This window comes from Xiphophorus couchianus, chromosome 2, assembly GCF_001444195.1.
Source record: "Xiphophorus couchianus chromosome 2, X_couchianus-1.0, whole genome shotgun sequence".
Lineage (NCBI taxonomy): Eukaryota > Metazoa > Chordata > Actinopteri > Cyprinodontiformes > Poeciliidae > Xiphophorus > Xiphophorus couchianus.
The window spans coordinates 30,716,547-30,742,251 of NC_040229.1; the positions used below are offsets into that span (position 1 = coordinate 30,716,547).

General features: G+C 40.1%; 1 protein-coding gene and 1 long non-coding RNA gene across 2 annotated transcripts in view; one reads left to right on the top strand and one right to left on the bottom strand.

The window, feature by feature from the left end:
• cspg4 (chondroitin sulfate proteoglycan 4) overlaps positions 1 to 25,705 on the top strand; it is a 92,286-nt gene that overhangs the window by 43,446 nt on the left and 23,135 nt on the right. Inside the window, exons 2-5 of the mRNA XM_028034796.1 lie at positions 16,377 to 16,540; positions 18,544 to 22,083; positions 24,528 to 24,716; positions 24,861 to 25,136. Of these exons, the coding sequence (XP_027890597.1) occupies positions 16,377 to 16,540; positions 18,544 to 22,083; positions 24,528 to 24,716; positions 24,861 to 25,136 (4,169 nt within the window). The remainder of the gene's footprint in view (positions 1 to 16,376; positions 16,541 to 18,543; positions 22,084 to 24,527; positions 24,717 to 24,860; positions 25,137 to 25,705) is intronic.
• On the bottom strand, positions 12,533 to 13,549 carry LOC114155105 (uncharacterized). Its single transcript, XR_003597668.1, has 3 exons — positions 13,498 to 13,549; positions 12,770 to 12,841; positions 12,533 to 12,637 (listed from the first exon to the last, which is right to left on the bottom strand). It is a non-coding gene; the product is annotated as an uncharacterized LOC114155105 (long non-coding RNA).

Here is a 25,705-nt window from a genome sequence, read left to right on the forward strand (position 1 = left end):
CAAACCAAGGAACACCACAGAAAGGCCTGGGAGAACATTGGGAAAAGGAAAGTTAGAGTCTGTAAAACGATATCAAGCTTTGAACAAACGGAAAAAGTAACACAGCTGCAAAACTACAGACATGGCAAGGAAGAGAATCAGAGAAGAAAGCTATAGTCTCTGGAGAAACTTCAGAAATCCACAACTCAAGTGGGAAAATCTATCATTGGGACAACTGTTACCTATACACCACAAATCTAGGGTTTGTGGGGTGTGGTGTCTGAAAGCACAGAGGCCTCTGGTTGAGCTTGGAGCATATGTGTAAGACCAATAAGGAAAGGCATGGATTCCAGAACCCTTCAGAGAAGGGTGAGCCCATAAGCTAAGGAAGACCATGTATGAAATTGTTGTGGACAAAAAAGATCTACAGCAGATGCTGTTATAGATCTGCTGATCTTCAAGATCAACTTCTGGAGTTCTTCCCTGATTCGACCAAGATTCCTCGTGATTCCTTAGCTGTGATACTGGCTGCGGTTTGAAATAAAGTCTTTTGCAGTTTTAAGGCATAATGCATATCAATGGAATGAGGAAAGCTGTTTCTGATAGAAAGCCATTAGCCATTTGTCACAAGCCATGTAGGGGACACAAAAGAAAGATACAGGAAGGCAATCTTGTTCAATGAGACCAAAATTAGCCTCTTTGGCTACCTGCTGTGTGTAATGAAAAACCAACCTCTAACTACCCATATCATATTATCTCCCTCTGTGAAAAATGGTGGCCGCCGCCTCATGATGTGTTGTTGTTTTTCTACTGCAGGCACCGGGCGGCTTCCAGCTGTTAAAGGCTCTTCTACTATAAAAAAAATTAAAACTGTATAATTTCTTCCATCTCATCTTATTGGGTCCATTCATCAGAAAATTCCAGTAAAGTGGAATGAGACTAAATTAAATTCAGTTCGATTCAAAATAAAAGTACTTTATTTATCCCAAAAGGAAACTAAATTTATGGGGCTACAGATGGAAAGTGTTTACAACAATATTGCATGTTCATACACTGTCCCATTTAAATAAAATCAATTCAATTCAAATGTCACCAACTCATCCATCATGAAAATCCCTCTTGACTGAAGTCTGGTGCTGGATGACAGTGTCATGGCTTGTTAAAAGCTCAATTTTCAGGCAACAGAGAAGATATTCCTCAATAACATATCCTGGACGACGCCATAAATTTTGTCATAAAGCATTTTGCCATTTCTGGAGTGAATGGAGACAAAGTCCCTTAATCAACATATGTATAAAAAAACATAAGCTTATATCTCAAATGTATCAGTAATATAAAAGACCTAAATGATAGAAAAAGACAAATGGGGGGGAAAGGTTAGAAGTTAATTTCAGCGATCTGGTAACTATTTGGGAGCCTTACAGCAGCCAAACCAAACCGTAGCTCCGTCTTTAAATCTTGTTCTCTGTTGCCGACATTTAAGTGGCTCGATTTATGACAGTGAATCGCTGCTCAGCAGAGAGTGTTCCCAGCCTGCTAAAAAGCCCAGTGTCATGCTGAAAATTAGCAGCAAAGTGACTAATGCACACGCTTACTGCAGTCACAAGGGCACTTTTAATGAAGTATGAATGGAGCTATTGATATCATGTCAGAAATGACTGTTAATGACGAATGAGGCAGACAGAATCAGTATGGGCGCAAACATGCTGACATGCAATTTCACTTAGCATAAAAGCCGGGCCCCGTGAAAACTATGAGGCCGAACAATGGTGCTGTCGAGTCTCTTGCTCGTTCAGAGTTTAATTAGCACGGCTCCAGTAGTTTCTCAGATGCTCTACCCAAAGTGCCTTCAAACACTTTCTTTTTTTTTCAAAGTGTGAAGCCATCGCGATTGTGCAACACATCAAAACAGACGGGTCATGTAACAGGACGCCCTGGGACTTTCTAAGAGTCTAGATGCATCGGAAATAATTACGGCCATCAATGCTATTACACTTAAGGCAGGAAGAGTCAAGAAGCAATCTATAAAGCATTAAGTTTCCCGAGTGCTCGAGTAGAAAATCTCTCACTGAGATGATAAAGCTCATGTGTTTGCCGGGGTGTTAAAGTCTTAACTTGTTGCATATGATTGTAGAACATATTCATTTGAATGCAGCTTATGTTTTATGTGATCACTGTCTTTTCTTCTCTAACATGTTAGCATTTTTGGAGGCATTTCAAACCTAAGTTGCTTTAACACTCCAGCAACTTACACATTAAAACAGGGGTCTCAAACTCCAGTCCTTGAGGGCCACAGTCCTGCAACCTTTAGATGTGCCTCTGCTGCACCACCTGAATAGAATAATTAGGTCATTAGCAAGGCTGGGAGAACTGATCTACACAAGGAGGAGGCAATTAAGCCATTTCATTCCAGTGTTTTGTACCTGTGGCACATCTAAAAACTGTAGGTCTGCGGCCCTCGAGGACTGGAGTTTGAGACCCCTGCATTAAAAGGTCTGCATTGCAAGATGCTATAGTAAAAGACTTACTTTTATTACTCAGAATAATAAACGCAATGTTTTTCTTCATCTGGATGCACTGTTGCCATCATTTCCCTCTTTTCTGCATAATATAGAAATAATATATGTGTGTTGATTTAAAACAAATGATATTAATGCTTTAGTCTGTGTTGTTAAAGATTACCTAAACATCAGGGCTAGTTCAGAGTTCAGTTCTTCCAAATGTGAATATTCTCAGTTTATTTCACACTCGACAGTTTCTCAATTTGTAAGTTTTTATTGTACAAGGGCATCAAAAGGACGTTCTAAAATTCATCCTTAGGACTCTTCTCTTTAAGATCTGACATTTTTAAATAATTGACGCACGATGCGCTAGCTATATGGGTAGCTAGCTAGTCAGCTAGCTATTGTATCATTAATTGTTAGATTTGCCATTTAGCTGGCTAGGTAGTTATTGCATTATGCATATATTCTCTAGCCTGCTAGAGAATACTATATATAATGCTTCAATTATTAGATTTTCTAGTTAACAAGAAGATCTAATAATTGATCTTCAGTGATATTTAGCTGGTTAGCTAACGAGTTATTAGATTTGCTGGCTAGCAAATCTAATAGTTGAAGCATGATGCGACAGCTATCTGACTAGCTACCGCACCATGCTTCAATTTTTAATACATCTAGAAAGGCTGATATCACATCATAATTAAATTATTAGAAGTTCAAGTTAGCAACAAAAACTAATAATTGAAGCATAATGGGATAGCTAGCTGGATAGCTAAAGACTTATTAGATTTATTAGCAAATCTAATAATTGAAGCATGATGCAACCGCTATCCAACTAGCCAGCGCATCATGCTTCAATTATTTTTTATATATCTAGCTAGGCAGATATCACATCATGATTCGATTATTAAATTTTCTAGAGAGACTGATATGGTAATGGAATCACTTATTCACTATCTAGTGAGAGCAGACAAAATTTGATGCAGATACTAATATCAGGCTTTTCAAACTTGTCGGAGTTTGAAAAGCCTGAGGATCACGACAAACTCAGCCCCGACATAAACACATGGCTCAGTTGACTGCTTCCAGAGGAAAACCCAAACCCTTGGGGTTCCACAGTCACACAACGTGCCGTGTTGGCACACAGGACCGTCGTCCGACAGATTGACTTGTGTGATGTGAAACGACAAAGCGACCTGTGATGCGGTGGGTTCTTGCTTGCGTGTTTATTGTGATCTGAACTGTGACCTGAAAGGGGCTTGTGAAGCAGGTGTTTCCATGGTGATGTGCCATCAGTTTTAGTCTCGCCCGACCAGAGTGTCATCTTCCAGATGGTTGCTACATCCCCTGTGTGACCTGTGCGGTGGCAAACGAGTTTAGGTAGTTAGCCATCTCTCGGCAGGTTCGCAAATTAGTCATGCTCTTAATTTTTGGATAAAGAATTAAACATCCCTCTGTGAGATGTTTCAGGGATTTCGGAATATGAAATTACACCTTAACTTCACCTATGCTTACTCTTAGGTGGACTACTTCAAAGACAAGCAGTTACATTTTATTCAGGGACATAAGAGTAAATGGGGATAAATGAAAGTGCATGGTACATTTTTTTATATTTGCATTTGATAAAAAAAGAAGAATGTCGTACAACATCTCCAGAACCGGATGCAGTCAGTTCAAGTTCCTCAGCTACACAAACACTTCATTAAGTTCAAAGGTTGCAGAAAATAGTATCATCACATGATGTTCTAAAATAAATACATCAGAGCACAACACTGTTTGTGAGACTTTAAATCTAATCCTGAAGCAGTCCACATTAAAGAGGTGGTCGTGGTTGAGCGTGGTGGTTGAGCGTGGTGTCAAGTTCATTCATCTGCAATTTAACACAGGTATGATGATGAGCCCTAAAATAACCAGCATTACGCCAAATTAGTTTAATTATCCATTCTAAACTGGATGCAGCAGCAGAACAAAGAACCGTTCTGAACTCTCGTTTGTGTTGACATTGTAAATGTTACAAGCCTAAGTGGCTGTAGTTAACTGCGGGCTAATTTCCTGCTGCTGTTGCTCTCTGGGCCATTAATGCCGCGCAGCACCACCGAAGCCGACAGAGCCTTTCACGCTGTGCTATCCAAGTTCACTGTGAGCCTTAAAGCTTTCTGTTTTTCCTCCCTTCCTTCTCCCCCACATCATTGTTTCTCGTAGTTTCACTTTGAAAGGACAATTCAGGTGTGAAGACAAGTAAACTTTAAATTTATCGGACTAAGAAGTACGATGCAGAGGTTAAAAAAGATTTCTCTGTTGCTTTTTGGATATTTTTTTTTCTCCTCCTTTCCTGTCTGCTCCCTTGACACCGTATCCCATCCCCAGTTCACCAGGAGATTTTAAGCAGAAATTCATTACGAGTGTGTTAAAAAGGCTTTACACCTCAAGTCCATGAGCAGCCTTGCTCAGGTTGCGTGAAAGCAGAAAAAGTCACAGCTCCAGGTACCGACGATCGCTTCTCTGAAAACCAAGATTTTTTAGTGTGGACGGGTGTAGAAAAAGGTCGTTCGGTGCAAGGAAGAGTACGGGTTGGAACAATATCGCGGGGGTGTTGACTCCTCTGATGTCACGGGACGATTATGTTAACAGGCCCAACCATCTGGGACCTTGGCGGTTTGACGGCTTCCGTAGCTTGGCTGGGCTGACACAGACATGCTTTGTATTAGTCAGTCGTAAACCGCAGCAGAGCCCTGAGTCGCTACAGTACTTCTGTTCACGACTATGTTTGGGTTGCAGTGTTCCAGTGAGATCACGACTCCAAACTGGTCATTAGCAACAGGAGAGTTTGATGAGCCTCCACACAATGACTCCATTAAACTCTTTATTTAGAATGGATAAATATATTGTTCTGTGCAAGAGTATTCCCCTTTTTTCTCTAGCAAGCTTTATGTTGCTTGTATGTTATTGGGGTTTCAGCACAACGGAGTGCATAATTGTGACATAAAGGGAAAAGAAGGCGTGGTTTTGATTTTTCTTGCAACAAAAACATCCGAAGAAGACATAAACTTAGCTTCTTCCTTCACGAAATGTAAACAATAATGGAGTGGCATCCGATTTTACTGGTTTTAGGATTTCTGTTTTTTATCTTTTTATGATAGACAACGAGCCATTTCTTCCACTAGTGCTAGACTTGCACGTTTGTCTTGGTAGTATTTACCCAGAATGCCCTGCGCTATAGTCCGGTTCCTGCTTTTGGAGTGGTCTCCGGTCCGCTTGGCATCCATACATGTATTCATTCACCTCCACCAAACTGAGAGGTACAGTAGGTTAGAAGAGACTTTTCTTGTTCCATGTTCACACCTCCCCAAATGAACCGGACTTTCTAGCCAAACGAACTGGAGTTTGATTAAAACTGACTAATGAACGCATTAAAGGTTTAAGTAATCAACATCCTGAAGTTCATAGAAGACAACAGAAAGTCAATTACTAATCGTGCAACTAACAAATCTGGTGGAATAGCAAGAAGAAAGTTGTACCTGAAAGAGAGTCATAACCATTTGTAGTTTGTTAGAAGCCATAAAGGGCCTTGGAAAACATGCTGATGAAGGCACTCTGGTCAGATGAGACCAAAATTACAGTTTCTAACCAACATGAAAAGCTCTATGTGTGGCAGAAACCTAGCACAGCGGCGGCAGCATTAAAGTGCAGTTGCCTTTTTTGAGAAGGGACATGGAAGCTGGTCAGAGTTGATTAGTAGATAGATGGTTGAACGCAGCCCTGAGAAAAGCCTCAGAGGCTGTAAAATGTTTGAAAATGTGGCTCATATGTCAGCAAAACACTCAACCAGAGACACAACTGAAGAGTCAGAATGGCCCATTTAAAGTCTAGACATAAATTCAATTGAAACTGAACGCATACTCCAAAACACTTGCAGCTGTAATTGCACCTATTGGTGCTTTTGTAAAGTAGTGAATAAAGGAGAGTAGAATTTAGATTCACACTGTTCAGATTAATATTTATAAACGAACATGTATTGATCTGTCAGGTTAAACCCCAATAAAATACCTCAAACTTTGTTGCTGTAAACGCCGGAAGAGATATGAATATCTTTCACAAGGTACAAAACCAAAGATGTTTTATTCACGACCAGGAACTGGTGGTGAATCTGATCATGTTCTATTACAAAAGCTCATTGTGAGCTTTCAAACTCGCACTGTTCCTTTGTTCGCTCTTCCCTCAAACTTGAGGCATCGCAAACAAGCGTGAAACTGAAAGGAAATCCGACGTTTGATAGTAATTTCTTCGCCGGCTGCTGTTCCAAGCAACGTGGGACAGTTCGAAACCAGTTCCTAGATGTTAGGCGAGACGATTTTGTCCGATTTCCTGCCTTGATTGGGAGTTAAGCTTCATCTTCTAACCTCTGATCCCTACGGATTTCCTCTTCTCGATGCCATTGCAGCCAGGTGACGAACGAAGGAGGGAAACAGCTTCAGATACAAAGATCCAAACATCTCTCCTGTTGTTTGTGTGGCCTCAACACAATAAGATTCTTACAGCCAAAGATAGATTTTTTTTTTTTTATGTCCATTTAGTTGTCAAGAAGCCACGCCTTTCTGACGCCACTCTTGCAAAAAACGGCACCGAACTCAAACAACAGTGAGTCTTTTAGATCCTATTTCCACGCTTTTTTCCCCCGTTTTTTTTTCCCCCCTACTGGTCTATTTTCCGGAGGTAAAAATTACACTCCATTGCCGTTCTCCTTTTTAAAGAGAAAGGTCATATTTTTTCTTTTCTGTACCCCTCCCTTTATGTGTTGTGTAAATGTGAGTTTCACAGAGAGAGCTTGAAAAGTTATTGGAGGAAACCTCCCGCTGTGGCTCCATAAGCCTTTTTTTTTTTGTACCTCTTCTTTCTGGCTTGCAACTGGAGTGTTTTTAAAGAGATGCAGAAGCAGATGGGGATTTAAAAAAGGGGGGGGGGGTAAAAATAAAAAATGTGCAGCTTGCTTTCACGCTGAGATATGCAAGTCTGAGAAACGGCTCCATAAAGCCCGTAAAAAGTGCGTCCCCTGTGACTTCTGAAAGGTCTGTGGGGGGCAGAGGGGGACTGTAAGGGGAGGCCCCTCATAAAGCAGCACTACTGTCAAGGTATGTAGAGTTGTGCTCCAGCCCTCTGCTGTTTAACAGCGCTGGAGCTGGCCGCATATTCTTTTACAGACCGGCTGCTGTGCTCAGAGTCAGGCATGTAAACATGTTGCCTACATGATTAAAAGCAGCTTGGAGGCTGTGGTTTGTAGAAAAGCTGTGTTTATGGTTGTTATATTGTCATAGCACAGCAAAAAAAAAAAAACCAGAAAAAAAACTTTGGTAGTCAGTAATTATTATGAGTTTATAGAGTCTTTCCTGAATGTTTTACAGTGTGTTGTTTCAACCTCATCAAAACCTCAATGGCATGCCAAATTTTGATTTCGACACGAAAGTTTCGATATATGAGAACCGAAGGAAAAGGAGAGTGAAACAAAAGATTAATTCATTCAGTTGTTGTGAAAAAGGGGGAAAGACTCAGTTTCTGTTGCAAATTATAACAGAAGTTATTTTCCACCCAAGTCTCAACTGCTTGTCGAGCTTTTATATTATTTGATTCCACCTGTAGTGTTCAAACAAAGGGGGCTGTCAAACTCAAACTCATTCTGGGCCACATCAAGATCATGAATTTCCTTAAAGTTGCAGTATGTAACTTTTAATAAGTATCTAAAAAGACATTTTTTGTAAAACTGTCACCATGTTGTTACAGTATAATATGAGAAAGAAAAGCCGAAAAAAAAAAATAAAAATAAACCTCCGTCCCGAGCTACTATTTCTGCCTGAAGAAAGTCAACACGCCCGATCGAAAGATCAAGATCTTAGCGCTGTCAATCACCCATGTGTAAATGCTGCTAAATGTGCAAATGACAATCAGTCAACTCATGGTTCCAATAAAAACGGTTTATCTGCCGTCATCGGGGGCTAAGCTAACTAGCCTGAGAATAATTGGCAGGCTAGCTGTAGCGTAGCAAACAGCAAAGGGAAGGACGGTATCGGCAAGGTGATTGACAGCGCTTGGACCCTCCTCCTGGCTCTGATTGGTCAATTCTAACAGAGCTGTGTATTTGTTCACAGCAGGACTAAAGGAAGAAGACAGAGGAGTTCAAATGTTTTTCAGAGATTATCTGTCACAATATAATACTTTTAACAAATATGTAAAAAATATTTTTTTAACAAAAGTCACACTGCAGCTTTAGAGGGTCTGTTGTGCAAGAATGTATGGGTAAAACCCATTAAATTGTTAAAATATTAATAAATAGCTGTCTCTATAGTACTTCTTGAATTAAACCATATTAAACATCATTTGATATTGATCTAATTCAGCTTTGATTTCATTGATAAAATATTTAAGCACACAGCTGTTTCTTAAGGTTATTTTTATAACTTTAAATTCTACAATTTAAAGGGTCACATAAGAAAAGCTATGGCGGGCCATATTTGGCCCCCGGGCCTCGAGTTTAACACATGGAGGCTAAAGCATTACAGAACCTCACATTTACAAAGCCTTGCAAAAGTACTTACTGATGTTTTCCACAAACCAACTAATGGCCACAAAATTAAACATTTTAGCCTGCATACGAAGTGTTGCATATGAAAAAGTAGCACTTTTCTTCTCCCACAGCCTTATTGTAAAATATAGTAGTGGCAGCATTATGCTGTGGTGGACAAGGGATTTAGAGTAGAGTGGAGATTCACCTTCAATTAAGGCTGCAGTACAAAATTTACAGTCAAAGCTACAATGCAGTGGTTTTTGTCAAAGCGTATAAGAATGGCCTAGTCAAAGTCCAGGCCTAAATTCCTGTGTCAGGACCTAAAGATTGCTTTTCACCAACATTCTCCCCCCACGCTCAGAGTTTAAGCTGTTTCCAAACTAGAATGGGAAACAATTTCAGTTTTTAGATGTACGAAGCTTGAAGAGACACATTTCAATAAGCATGTTGCTAAAATTCCAGTGAAATATTGATCAACTAAATATAGATTTAGAAGGTTGAATAGAGATGAACTGAAAGTGAAATGGATTCGTTTAGAGGTTCGCAAAAGTTCCACTGAGAGTGAAAACGTCCACATTGCCCTGTAAGAAACGGAACTCCACAGGAACAAAGTTGAGGTGATCGGTGCTTCTCCAGTCGCCATCGTTCCATTTCTTCATCTTCAGTCGACTGATTACCTGGGAGGCCTGTAATGTTCAGGTATTCCATCCTTTTACGGCCTGCATTCACCGTTTCCAGAGCCAACGGGAAATCTGATGTTCTTTACCGGTACAAGTGCTGCTGACCCCCGGCAAGAGACGCAATTGCTCAACGCGTTAATCACCACTTTGCCTTACGGTCAATGCCGTAACAACGCGAGCTGCTCTCCAATTCAATCCGTGGCTAACAACACCCTGTCGTTAAATAATTACATGCTCAGCGTTTTGTACCAGGCTGAAGTAGGCACAGCCCAGAGAAAAGGAAAGAAATCCACCAAACGACCTCTATTTATAGTGACGTTAGCGGCAGTTTAACTGAGCTAGACAAGGAGATGTATGGAGGGAAAAAAAACATCCAAGAATCCATCTTTTTCTGCAAAATAGTCTTGAGTTAGAAAATATATGTATTAAAAACACTTAAATCTACATATGGTTGTAATATCAACGACTTGACTAACATGTTCATTGCTTACCTAAAATAGTAGCCATCAGCAAAACAAATTATCCAAGAAATCTAGTTCATGTTTCAAATCAGAAAGTAAGTCAGTCTCCTCTGTACTAAACTTCTCTGTACTTCTCTGTTATATGAAAACAGAATGAAAAGGAGAATGAAACAATAGATTCATTCATTCAGTTATGCTAAAAAGGGGGGAAAGACGCAAATTTCCGTTGCAAATTATAACAGAAGTTAGTAATGAAATACTAGCCGTCTGCATTGGCCGAAAAACAAGACTCTGCTGTGCAAACAATAAAGGATTGTGAATCAATAAGTTGAACAACTTCTTCAGGGACTTCTCTTTAAGGTGGGTAAAAGTCAACACGCACAATCTCTGGCCATGGCGTGTAAAGTTTTCCGCTCCTTAGGACTCAGGGTGTTCCTTTTCTGATAATGGAGCACTGTCCAAAAATATCCAAACATCGTCTCCTACTTTTAAAGGATGGAAAATGTGGCTTTGTGTTTTCCTGCAAAAAAAAAAAAAAAAATCATACCAGGCGGGGTTCCGACGCAAACTTAAGTCTCCTCATAGGAATGCAAAAGATGAAGAGACAGCGAGAGACAAGCAAAGGTATACGCTTATGTTACAGCAATCCCTATTGTCTTGTTACAATATACAGATTCTCCGTTTGTGCTAATTAAAATTTCCTCGCATTCATTTTCTGATTCATTCAACTGATGATTACTTAACTACATGAATAAAGGTTTGGGCTTCCAGTCCAAGATGGTTAGTTTGTCTACAAGTATGGAAAACAAAAGGTGAGACAGAAATGCCAAAGTGACTTAAGTTCTCCTGGCACACTCTTCTTCCCAATAGCATGAACTATTCAAAACACTTAAAAGAAGTTTTCACAAAATGTGCTACATTTGTTAATGTTTATGCCAACTTAAGACCCATTTTTAGATGTGGCAGAAGGTAACAGAAACAATGCAACACCATTTCAACCTTCAACAGATGAACAAGGAGGATGTTTAAAAGGAAGATACAGAAACTGAAAATAATTTGTTCCAAGCAGTTGTCATGCAGGTAATACATCACAAATTAGTGACAGAGTTTCAAACACTTGGAGAAAGTTATCCATTTTTCCCCGAAGGCAAGAGAAACAAAATGAGCCAGGAAAGAAAAATGCCTGAGATCACGCTTGCTCCTTTATTTCCAAATCTCGGGGTACGATCCAACCAAAGCTCGGCTGGGCTTTTGAAAATTGTGAATTTATTTATTAATGCACTCAGGGGCGCAACTCCATATTTTTGTGGTGGATGCGAACATATCTTCGGCGCCCCCCCATATATCGAATGATGACTGAGGCCTGCTCTTGCTTTGAAATATCAGGTGTGCAGTCCAGTTCCACTGCAAAGTACTTAGAGGACTTGATCTTGGCAGATATTTTACTCAAAACACACTCTGATATTGAATCTAAAAATTCATTCTGAGTGCACCATGTCAGATATCCAGTGGTTTGTTTGGAGGCAGCCTTTCTAAGATGCTCTGCCAGTGTTACATCATATCGCACTATGAGCTCAAGGATTCCCAGAAAATTTCCATTTTTAGGATTTCCTAACTGAGAATTTTTCCCCCTTAGTGGCAAGTTTCTCTCTGCAAGGAAAAGTATGCAGTCGATAACTCTAGTCAACACACTTCTCCAGTGTGCTTTTTCAGCTGCCATGGTTTTCTGCAGTTCACTATCAATAGTTTTACCTAGGCGTAAGCGAGATGCCATTTCTTTCCACGTCAGATAAGCATTTATGTGAGAACTACTGGTTTCATGGTGCTTCAGTGTTTTTGAAAGACATCGCCAGTTATTATACCCCTCCACAAGGCATGTGTCAAGAACTTTAGCTTCACCAAAAAGCTTACATGCAAAACAATAGACTCTGTTAGTATTTTTAGAATACAGTAACCAATCTCGTTCAACTTTCTCTCCATTAGACAGTAAACGAAAACAGTATGCTTTGGAAAAACACCTCTTATTCTTCTCTGATCTTGGATATGGACCATCAGAAACTTTCTGTGGGCCATTTACAACCATGTACTGCCTAAATGTGTCCCCCATTTTGTGTGGTAAAGGCCATTCAGATGGTTCTTCTGAATAAAGCCTTGTCTCGGCTCTCTCCTCCGCAGCTCTGTGCTTCTCTCTCTCTTCATCATCTAGTCCTCTCTGCTCTTCCTCTCCCTCATCTGCACCTTTCTGTTTCTCATTCTCTTTTCTCGTGGTTGACTCACCATGACTGCCTGCACTAATTTTCCCCAAAAAAGAACACAATCAAAGATGGTCATCAGAAACTCAAACCATCGTGGTATATAGGTTTTTGTTGCTTTCCTAATGCCTACCTGATCTCATCACTTGTCTCCTCTATCACTGACCTCATGTCTGTCTCCTTCATCCCTTGTCTGTGGTGTTCTCCACTAAGTCATGTGGTCAAAAAAGCATTATTAGTTGTAAAAATTACAGATCTTACCGTTTTTAAAAATAATGTTTAAAAATTTGTGCTTGAGATGGACTAGTTGCTCCCTCACTTCCACCTGCATTTGACCAACCTGTTGCCTTCCCCTGTCTGTCCTGATTCTTCCTCTTTCATCATCTTCTCTTCTTTCTCTCCACCATCACAGCTGAATGACATCAATTTTGTGTTAAATAGGCTTAAAAAATACAGCAGTCAAACTACAATAGAAATTAAACTTTAATTTAAATCATCTCCTTGTTGGATAACCGTTACTGATTGGACATTACATCTGATCTGACTTATCAGATACATCACAACACCACTGTAGTAGTATTGAATAAGACATTTAAACTCAAGTGTCCCCCTGCCAAAAAGGTTGGTAAAATAGGTCACCAACCTTTTTGAGTTTAAGGGCTTTAGTGACTCTGATGACTAATTTGTCTGATACACGCATGAACTTGAACAACTCATCTTTAATTAAAGAATCCATAATATATATGAGTGAAAAAATGCACCCAGGAGGGCTAAGTGTTGGACCATAGCTGGGCACTGCCGCCGCAGCAGCTTTAGCTTTCCTGTGTTAATATTTCCTGAATTTTATTTCGGTCATTCTTACTTAGAGCGCGGTTATGTGTCTGTGACAGGTTTATGTATCAGATATTCATAGAAATACAAAACAAATCGCGTCCCTTAATGGTTTAATAGGGGAGGCAACTTTTAACAGCCAAATATGGGACGATTCCGTATTAGGCTAGCTGCTAGCTTTAGCTAACTTGATTATTTACAACCCTCCTGTCCTGCTAATACACTGACGGTACTTACCTACTATCTTTCAACCACATTGAAAGGCTTTTTTTCATCCCGCCAACATCTTTATCCTTCTCCCTTTTCCTTTTTCTGTTTTGCGCCCCGGACAGCTTTTTTTTCTGCCGCTCCATTTTGTCAAGTGCACTACGAGTGGTAGTCTAAAATAAAAAAAATAAAAAAAATAAAAAAAACGCGCCTGCATACTCTTAGGGGTGCGTGCACAGCCACCTGCATGGGAGGAGCAGAGGGGCGCCTAATCAGTGCTGTTCCCCTGTTATTGATCATTTCATTCTGTTAATTATAGAAAATGCCAACAAGAAAAAAACATTTTTCGAGACGGGGTTTTGGCGCCCCCTCTAGTGCAGCGCCCCTATGCGTTGCATACCCTGCATACCCACTTTTTACGCCACTGAATGCACTTGCATATAAAAGAACTCCGCTCCCTCATTTTCCAGTTTCAGCCTGCAGGCTATTGTGTAATTAACGCTCGGCTTTCATTTCGAATAGCTTTGCCTAAGTAGCAACCCTCTGACCTGTTCAAAACGCAGCCCACGGCACAGCCAGTACCAGCTAACGAGACGACAGCCACCCAGATTTGACATTTTGAAAATGAACGATGCGGAACTGGGGTAATTTGCCGAGGATGTAAAGTGGGATGTGTTGAATTTTCAGTTCGACCGGATGTAGCGGAGCTTCTCTAAAGAGTAACATCGCTGAATGTGAGGCGGATGCTCCGTTGGTGTGCTTCTTTGCCGACTTTGTTGATGACAGAGAGGCTTTGGAATGCAAATGCCTCTTAGTGAAATAAAGGAATGTGCAGGATGCAGCGTGGCTTTCCTTGTTGCCGACATCAAAAGGCTTTTCTTTGCTTATATTTAAGGACCGGGAGTTTTATTTAAAGAGTGAGAAACAAAGGACAAACTTCCCCTTAATAGTGCAGTAGATAATTCAAAATGTCATTAAAATCTTTCACACGGGAAAAAAAGATCCTAACTTGGCACAGATGTTCCCAAGGGCTTACTAGTTTTAGAATAAAACAAAAGTTAGCCACTGAAAAAGACAAGATGGCCGCCACGGTCTTCAAGGATAATTCAGTTTTGTTCTATATTTGCCAATATTTATCACAGATGAATGCTTTGGTTTCAGATCATACACAATGCAGCCCACAGAAATCATATTTACTTTTAACTTTTTAATTATTATTTTTTTAGATGGCCACTGGGGTTGTCATGTAAAATACATTGTTGCCCTAAACTTTTCAATTAGATGGAGTCTGGTGTGAAATCATAACCTATGAGTTTTGAGCCATATAAATCATATATAATATCTTTATTTTGTGCTTTCCTTTAATGGTGGACATTTTTCAAATGGCCACTATGGTTCTGATGAAGAATGGATGTTTACACTAAAATTGGCAGTCGTTATTGCTAGGGCGAAGAAAACAAAAAGTTAGGTTCACTAAACACTAATGTGCTAAAGAATCTAGGTTCTGCTATCGCTAAACAGCTAAAGACATTGAAAATTAGCAAACGCTAATGTTAATCTCCTTCCCGTTAACGGCTGGTTTGAGACTAAGAGCAAAGTCCTCAGTTTCTGATTTTGATACATATTAAAATTGGAGTTGCATAAATAAGATGACCAAAGTCAATGATGTGACATAAGGTTCATCCAAGTAATAAAAATGACTTTTTAGGCAATAGAAAGGCTCAAAAGTGCCAGCCATCTTTAATAATGGTCAATCATACTGAATTTGAAGTAAATAATGAGAAATGTGAAAGGAATACAACCTGAGGGGTGAGAATAGGTGTTTGTATGCAGATTTGAAAGATTTTTACAGAAATATGCAGCACTATTAAATGGCAGAAGGTAAAAATGGCAGAACGGCACTAATGTACAGCACAGACAGAAACACTTTGGCTTGAGTCTTGGGAAAATGTCATTTTTCCATGAATTGATATGGATGTGGAAGTTATATGATCTTATGTCATCCTGTGATGGATGTTTTTCCAGAGATGGTTGGGTCGGAGGGGTTTCTGTTTTATGGCGTCAAGCCCAGCCTTTTGCCAGGCTTATGGATGCATCTGTTGAGTCTGAGGGAACATTTTGACCCTCAGTATCTCACAGGAATGTTCTAACTTTCATAAATCACTGTCTTGATCTGCTTCACTGTTCCAAAATATTCTGAAGCGCTGGAGTTAAGGATTCAGAAAAGTGTTTCTTATGCATCACAGTGACTTTCTGTGTCTTGAGCCATCACCTTTGTGAGGGCAAAGCAGGTGGCTCATTTAAAGCCTCCCTTTTACATCTCCTGCTAAGAGAGTGGAAAGTCTTAGCTGAGGAAACTGGGTCTTGGAAGCTGTCCATTTTCATTTTCAGAGCATGTGCGCTGGTAATTAATTGACTTCCTCCCCGGTTTACATTTTGTCAAGTGCTCCAAAGAGCAGAAACCGAGGCAGGTGGCTGAATTAGCATATCCCTTGAAAATGAGGCAAGTCAAGGCTGGGAAATCCTGCGTTACAGCATTCTATATCCCCGGAAAACCTCCACAGGCGTAAAGACTGATGTCTCAGTCAGAGAACGCCTTTGAGGCCAGGGTCGCTCCTGTTCAGCCGCGAGTTGCTGGAGGCTGTGATTAAATAGAAATCAGGTCGCGTCAAATGTGAGATCCCCAAAAATGTTGGTCTAATTGGTTTCTCTAATTTTCTGATTTTTTTTTATAGTCAGAGCTGCCAGTCAGCAGTTGTCAGGTGACTTCATACAGCATCATATGCAGGGGTCCTTTTCTTTTATGCAGCTGTAGCATGCACCTGCAACATTTAAAAAGTGGTTCAAAGAAAATCAACTGTTGTTGAATACTTGGTTAAAGTAATGTTTTTTCTTTTCCTGTTTTACAGAATCCTACTTTGGGGATAGCCACTGTAGCATAGTAGCCGTCCAAGATGTCTCAACCTTCCAGCTGTCTCTGAAGTTCAAAACGAGTCGCCGAAGTGGTCTTCTGCTTCTGGCTGCTGGAATGGAGGACTACCTGATCCTGGAGTTGCTAAATGGGAAACTACAGGTGAGGTTCAACTGAAGCAGAAGGAATATATGTTTTTGGGAAGGGTGTTATGTGGAAAAATAGCACAACCGATTAAAAATGGAGTTTTTTCAAAAGGTTAACAGAATATCTACTGTTTCATCTGCCATGCTATACTGACACATAGGACAAATGATACATCCACATACTTGTGGGAAACGGGTTGGCGTTTTCTAAAAACACTTGTCCGCACAGAAACATTTCCAAAAATGATTTTTATCAGCACAGAAATGCAGAGAACGGCCCAAAATGCAGTTTTTTTCTCACCCGGACCTGTAGGCGGAAGTATGGGACAAGGCCTCTGCATAAGGTGGCATAAGGTGACCAATAAGGTCAAAAAACAAAAATGGTGGGCGTGCCGTGGTGGCGGAGGGGTTAGCGCAACCCACATTCAGAGGCAACGTAGCCTTGAAACGGCTGTCGCGGGTTGGACTCCCGGACCTGACGACGTTTACCACATGTCTTCCCGCCTCTCCTTCCCCCTTTCCTGTCAGCCTACTTTGAAAAAGGGACACTAGAGCCCACAAAAAGACCCCTTGTGGGGCGATACAAAAAAAAAAAAAAAAAAAAAAATGGTGAGCACCAAGCCGCAAGTGAAATCTTTTGTGTGGAGTGATAAAGTCAAGTTTCTTCTTGTGTAACATTGGTTTATGAAACTAGTAAACTGCAAGAAGACCATATAATCTGCTATTTTTATTGTTGAGTATGATGTGTTTGGGATTATAGGGTTATAGGCAAGGTGATAGGTTGGGCCTATATGTCCATGCTTTCTTTTTTTCAGTCCACATAAAGACACAAACGAGGGATTTTCACTTTGACATCTGTTTTTAAGAAAAAAAAACTTTTAGGGTACTCCTACTCTGTTTTATTGTGGATGTGGGGCAAAAACAGTTAAAAATTGCCCCATTTTCAAAAGACAAGTTCCCATGTGGAGGACCCGGATTCTGACCCAGGAAGTCCTATTTATTTATCTCATTCCCCAATCAAATTTCAGTATTTTTTTTAGATAGGACAGTGACAAAAGCTTTTAGGTTAGATGTCGTTTTGCTGGAGAATGAGAAATAATTTCAGAACTTACCCACTTTAAATGTCATGCTTAGCCTATTTAAATTCATTGTAAAACAAAAATAAGCATGAAATTAAAGTAATGTGGAGGAATTAAGGCCACAGTTTCTTATAACTGTGGCTGGAAATTAACATTCAAGCTCATCGTATAAAGGACTTTGTGCCTCTTTCCATCATTTAAATTGCCTGTGATTGAGCCTAAATAAAGTCCAGCTGTCCTTGTGCGCCATTTCCTCATGCAGAGACCTTCCACAGCATTAGTGGGATCTCGTTGTCAAAAGTGATCAGTCAGGAAAAGGTTGCAAAAAAACCCCAATTCAACGGCATGAGATACATGGAACACAGGGAAGACAGAAATAATCAAGTGGAGAAAATATTTCATGAGCGTGACATTATCAAGACTTATACGTCGGTCTGGAAGTGATTAAAAATCGGGGGGATGAAGAGGACATGTCAGAGAGGATGCCAAGAGGCTCACAGAGCAACACTGAAGGAGCATCAGGAATTTATGAGCTGTAATATAGTTAACTATCACCCATATTCTTTATATGTGTGGACTGTGAAGAAGGTTGACAAGACGGAAATCTTTTCTTAAGAATAAAAACCATCTAATTTCAGCTAAGTATTGCAAATGGATATCTGAAGTCACATGAGGAGGTTTGATGAAAACAAGGTTGAACTTTTTAACCTAAAGATGTGTAAATTCAACACTACACATCACAAAAAAAGAAAAGTACCCCAAGTATTTTACACAAAGTCCATATACTTTTTATGCATACTGCACATGCAGACCTCAATTTATGAATTAATAGTTTTTATATTGCAGTTTTATATAACTACTGTAACTACTGTAGTTTGTTATTCAGAAAAAATATAGATCTGAAGTTACGTAGTGACCTTCTTTTGTCCTCTTCCCATAGGCACGAATGAAAGTGGGAGCTGGAGAAGTCATGCTGTCCTCTTCTCAAGACGTGCCGTTGAACAACCTGAGGGACCACCAGGTGTTTCTGACATTGCAAGATGGCAAGCTCACCATGATGATAGTTCATCTGTTTTCAACATACGTCCCTGTGGATCTTGGTGGGGAAAGGCTAAATATCGACCGTGGCATTTGGATTGGAGGAACCGGTGACCTGGACACTCCCTATCTCAGGAAAGCCATCCCACCTTTCCGTGGCTGCATTACCGACGTTAAATTTGAATCCCATCAGTTTAACATTCTCAACTCGGCATTTAAGCAGTGCCAAGACACCAAGGAATCTTGCAGCAGTGAGTTTGAGCATAGAGACGGGGAGACAATCAGTTTCAGCACTCCAGATTCCTTTGTGTCCTTCTCTACATGGAGTGAATCTGCTAATGCTCCAATGTCACTGGAGTTTCTAATGAAAACCACCATAGAGGATGCTTTACTTGTCTTCCACCATGGCCAAAAGTCAGACTTTATTGCTATTGGTGTTGTAAAAGGCTATCTCAACGGGGTTTTGGATCTAGGAGATGGTTTAAAGTCACTTGAAAATACACAGGTGCAGCTGGATGATGACCAGTGGCACAGGGTCCAGATTCAGGTTAGCCTGGATTCTTTTGTTCTTAAAGTAGACAGCCAATCATCCTCCATTACTCTCGACTCATCACAAAAACTGGATTTGGTAGGAAACCTGTACTTTGGAGGCATCCAGAAGAAGATGAAGGAAGTATTTAGTGAAAGTGGGTCCTTGAATCGTTTTGAGGACTACATCACATCTGAGTCTTTCATTGGATGCTTTGGGGAAATTAAAGTAAATCAACGGGACAAAGGTCTGCAGGATGCTTTGGTGACCAAAGATGTCCATATAAAATGTGAAGGAGATGACTATGACTACTCAACTTATGAAGAATTTGATGGACCCACCACTTCCTCACCCATTGTTGATTTCGTAACTCAATTTGCTGAACCTCAATTAAACGAGCAAGAATGTTATCCAAACAATTTTGAACCTGAGGTGTTCAGAAATGTAACAAAACTTCTCAACATCACCACTTTGCGAGTACCTGATGGTGAAGAAGCCTATCTTGATATCAACAATCTGAGACCAACATTTGACCTCAGCGCTGCTGGGTTGAGCCAATCGCAAATTATCTTTACACTCACCAGTGATCCCTGGTATGGCCTGGTTGACGTTAATGTCAATAGAAACACTGAAAAATTCTCTCTGCTTGATGTGGTCGACAAGAAAATCAAGTATATGCATGATGGAAATGGAGGAACCAGTGATAAGATCTCCTTATATGTACGTGTTCTAAGTAACAGCTACCTTCCAGGGTGCCTAAAAGGTACCCACAGTTATTCGATTCCGGTGGAAATTATTCCAGGCAGGGCCTCACCAGGATCCACTGTAGAACTTCCTATCACAGAAAAGGGAAGATCTCATTTGAGCCCCAACCTTCTTAAAATAAGTCAATCCGCCTCCAATTGTGACCAGTTAGTAATAACTGTGACCTCGGCTCCCTCTTTTGATTTTGGTTACCTGGTAAATAGTCAGCAACCAGGAAGAAAAATCTCAGAGTTTACATGCAGAGACCTGAAAGATGGAAATATCTATTTTGTACACAACGCAGGCAGTACCAGTGAAATGACCTTGAAAATGTCGGAGGGTGGGTCAGTAACTCAGTCAAGCACTTTTATGTTGTTGGCGATACAACCAAATGCAGTCATTGTCGGCACCACTGGCCTTAGCGTAGTCCAAGGGAGCAATGCGTCAATAGGGATTCAGAATCTGGCTGTCAGCCATCATCCTCGTAATGGGGATATTTTATATAACGTCACACAACCTCCTGTGTTAGGAGAATTAAGAGTTAGAGGAAGAGATGGCATGTACACGCAAGTTACAAGTTTTCATCAGTTTCATCTGGATCGAGAGCTAATTAGGTATTTTAGCACAGATACAGATAGCCATGAAGACATTGCAGTGGATAACATTCTGTTTGACATCCATTTAGGAGAGTTTGTTCTCACAAACAACCTCTTCCGAGTTGAGATCCAACCTCCCAAAGTAAAAGTTTCATATCTGGAACCTCTGGAAGCCAAACCTGGAGAGAAGCAGATAATCACAAAGCTTCGGGCTGAAGTGCAAGGCAAAACCCCAAATCCGCAAACAATTAAATACATTCTTGTGAAGTCTCCTGCACATGGTAGTCTCCAGATATCAGACAAAGAGTTGAACGAGGGTGACATGTTCACACAGAAGGACATTTTGGACAATGCTTTGAGTTACATAGTGCGGATGCAAGGCTTTGTGGATACTAATGACCAGTTTCAGTTTAGAGTCTCTGTTGAGGACCAGTACTCTCCATTATACAGCTTCCCAATAAGCATACTTGCTGGAACGGATGACTATGTTTTGACAAATAAGCATCTTGTTGTTTTACAAGGAGGTGAGCTAGCTTTGAACAAAAACCATCTCTGGCTGCAGTTTTCAGTTTCTCAGGACATTTTGTATAGAGTCACACAAGAACCAAAGCATGGACGCCTTATAAGGGATACCCCAGGACTGCCTAGATTTGATGGGGCAGTTAAATATTTTAGTAATGAAGATCTTGTACATGGTCAGCTGATTTACAAGCATGATGGCTCCAGGACTACAAGCGACGAGTTCCACTTCTCAGCCACTCAGCAAGATACAGACAGTCCAAAAGTGGTGATGGGTATCTTCAAAATACAGATTCAATTCAAGAATGAGCACGTCCCAGTGAGGATAGTGGATAAAGTCTTCAACGTGGTCCGCCGGGGTCAGCGCTTGCTCACAACCAACGTCATTCAGTTTAAAGACGAAGACTCAAATTTCAATGACACTCAAATTGTTTATGCCAGAGAAGGAATTCTTTCGGGCAATATCATGTCAGCATCCAATCCGTCGCAGCCAGTTTTCCGTTTTACACAAGCTGACCTGAGGGACAAAAACATCTTATTCGTTCATCATGGAGCAGATCAAGAACGGTTTCCTCTGCAGGTTTCCGACGGCTTTCATAAAACCACCGCGATGCTTCAGATCCAAGCTGGTGAGCCCTACCTTCAATTGGTGAACAACACAATGATCGTCATTGACCATGGAAGTACCAAGACCCTAAATACCAGTCTATTGAGCGCAGACTCCAACATGGACATCAGAGATGAAAGCGAGATTAAGTTCGAGGTTACTTCCCCACCCAGCGATGGCAGGATTATTGTGAGTGGGATTGAGGCTTCACAATTCACCCAGGAGGACTTGAAAAAGGGAGTCGTCTCATATGAGCACAATTATGAAAGCCTCAAGGCCAAGGATTCCTTTGGTTTCACAGTGCGAGCAAAGGAACTTTCTGAAAAAGGCATATTTAAGATAAAGATTTTTAAACAAGGTTACCTTTCAGAGCCAGAGGTGATAACCAATGAGGTCATCATTTCTTATGAGGGGGAGCACACCATAATCAGCCAGGATCATCTCAAGGTAATCTTTACAAACTGGAGAATTACAATTTGTTGAAAAAATACCAACCTTTTACTAATAGTTCTAATATCTAGAACTTTTACTGTACTAGATATTAGAACTGAAGTTTTAGTTTTATTTGCAAAAATCATGTTTTTCAATAAATTTTAAATTTTAATTAGGGCTGTCAACATTAACGTGTTAATCTAAAACGTTTAACATGTTAACATTGCATAATGCAAATTAATCACATTACCTATTTTGACCTAAAAGCTCCTCTCCTGTTGACGTTTACCTAGTTCAGAGTAGCGCATTACTTGGCGTTGTACTGTGTTCAATAATGCAGAGTCACAATTGCGAGCGAAAAGATGAGCAAGGAGAAAAATTCACTTTAAAATATTGTGATTAGTGGGCGTGCCACATAGAGAGGCTATAGACCTTGACACGGTTCACTTAAGTTAGACTCCCAACCTTGGTTCGTTTGCTGCATGTCTCTCCCCTGTCCTCTCTGCCTCCTTCCTATCAGATTACTATAAAACTAAAGGCCATTAGTACCAAAAATTATTTTTAAAAACTCATGGACATTTGGATCAAACCAAGGAAGTATGTAGCCTACGTACTGCAGTGATGAATTGTCCTTCTACTGAAGCACTAACAGGTTATAGTTAACATTTCTAAATTAGATTAGAAACAAAATTATTTCTTTTAAACCTCTCTGAATATGAAAACCTGGAAGACTGATGTTTGGTTTGATGCAATAAAACTCAAACATATTTTGAAAACAGGGTGTGATCAATCTGAATTTTTTTATTTTTATTGATTGACAGCACTAATTTTAATACAATGTAGCAACGATTACAAGAGACATGTAACTTTCCTTTGGTTTGTTGAAGCTTTCTTGAACGTTGAATGTGTCAGAGTTCGCGAGACTCCTGAAGAAAACTTTACCATTTCGTAACCCTGCTTCTAATCTACCACATGAAAGCTAGGGCTGACGTGACTGTACCGCTGCTGCTTTTAATTTGGTGTATGCACTAAATTGCAGTCTATTACGTGTGGAAAACAGAGCACTGAGTATCCCCACAGGAGCTTTCTGAAGCCTGGTGTTATTTCTAAGATGAGCCTGCATGCACTTCATCCTAAAAGCAATTAATGAAGTTTAAATTGCTGGTCCAGTCATAACACACTCTGAGTGCATCTTTGTATGTTTTGACTTTCGAAATAATGAGAAACCTTTTTCTGAAAGTAAAAACGTGAATTTCCACAACTGTGTTTTCCATTTAGTTCTGCAATATCGACCTGTGGATCCCCAAACCACTGAACAATTCATAGAGGAAAGCCTTGACAGATTGGCCCAGTCCAAGATCTGGGATGTGAATTTGACCTGTGGGAGCTTTCGCGTCCTTACTATGACATGAATAGTAGCCTCGTCTTCTGGAATAAAAAAATAAAAATAAAGCATTAGCATGCCTGCTAGACAGGCCAAGGCCTCAGACTCCAGAGAACAGATTAAAATATTTCAGAGAGGGATGGGCTTTAAATCCGCATGTGTAGAAAAACAGCAGCTTAATTGTTTCCAAATGACACAGAAGTATTTTTAGGAGTTGCTATCAAATTTGTGTCAAAGCATATTTCAGCTCCTTAATGTACAATATGCCACAGTCATTAAGTGCAAATGAAAACCTGAACTCGACATTGCATGATTAGAATGAACAAGCTCTTGTTCAAAGGAGAAATAGCAGCAATGTGAAGATGTCCCCACAAATTCTGCAACAACAGTTTGAAATTAAACCGGTTTCACTTATTTTCCAAACTGGTTGAGACGATTTTACAGTTTACAGCTTCCTCTCCAAGATATAATGTAGCTTTGCATTTTAATAAGATACTGCATTCTAAATCACATGTGGAAAGCTCACTGGTGTTTCATGCTTGAGGAAGTATTTCACCTGTGTATACTGAGATAAAACATATAATGATGGGTTTTGTATGAGTATATCAAAATGTCAGCCTTACACAAAGCGTGGTCTTTGGATTTAGAAAGCAGCCATTTTTTAAAGGGGCGGTATTATGTAAAATGTATTTTTTTTTAGCTTTACGTCATGTTATAATGTTAATCCCTCATCAAAAACATACCTAAAGATTTGCTTTGATTCTTTTATGTACATTTGAGAAATCCTTTAATCTCCCGTGGCAACCAGCCAGCTGTCAGTTTCTTAAAGCGACAGAGGCCCAAATTTAATTCCTTCTATTACAAAGTCAAATTTCACTTAAGTTATATTAGATAAATACAGCATTTTTATAACTGGACGTAACAGTTACTTGGATGTGCTGTAAAACTATTCTATGTGGCTGGAAAACACATAATCCTAACCCTTTAAGCTTTTATTACAGGTTTTATTGACATTTTATGCACTTGGTTTTCTCTAATATAGAAAATACTGATAATGTCGACCTTTGACTTTCAGGTGAAGCAGACCGATATCCTTCCTACAGACATGATTTTCACACTGAAAAAATTACCTAATCTGGGTCATGTGGTCATGCTGAAAAACAGTTCAGAGGTCGCAGGCTCCCCGGTCCTCGACTACATCCACTCTTTCTCTCAGGAAGACATCAATCTGAGCCGCGTCTTCTACGTGTCTGCATCTTTGCAGGTTAGTGGGTACTTCCTTTCATTCTGCTCTCCAAAGTCAACGTGTTTTCTATCACATTGAAACAGAAATAAATCTGAACAAACCCCGTCTCCGATGGCCCGTCGCCGATTATCGGAAAATCGTGTCAATGTCTGTCTCTTTCAGGGAAGCGACAGTTTCACGTTGGATGTGAGCAATGGTTTCAGCACGGTGGAGGACCTGACCGTCAAAGTGGACATCATGCCCCGATTTATACCCATTCAGGCGTCCAACTTCTCCATCAAGGAAGGCCTCAGTCGAGTGATTAACGAGGAGATTCTGAACATCTCGAATCATTTCTACAGCTTAGTAAACATCGACTTTTCTGTGGAGGAGCTTCCGCAGCACGGTGAAATCCGCAACCTGGAAGGAGACGAGCTCTCTTACTTTACATGGGATGATGTAAGCATACCTACATATCTGTTTTATGCACTCCTATTGGAAATAATACAAACTGAAACAGCAAGATTTGTCTACTGAAATATATTCTTAATGGGACATGAAATCCACACCAATTGTTACCAGCGTTTAGTGTGAATTTCAAGTTAACAGTCTGATTAGAAATATGCTGACTTAGAAAAAAATTGAAGGTGTTCAATACTTATTTTCCTCTTCTTATGCCTGCCATAAATAATGCACGGTCACAAAAACATGACAAGCTGAAACATGTCTTTGCCAATTATTTTCTCTCACTTTCCCTTTGACATTACCTTATAACATAAGTATTGGAAAACAACAAGATACAAGTACCCAGTGTACCACACATGTGAATTCATGCATTTTACAATTCCATGCTTGTAAAAGATGTCTTTCCATTAAATTTGCAACAACACAGATGAACTTAAATAAAAAGAAATGCACATAATGTTCGCATTTGAGGGCCGAAAACATCCCACGGTTGTCTCGTTTTGAAAAGCAGAAAAATGAATCTTTTTATCCGATCCTAGTGACTCTGGGGAGCACAACGTCTT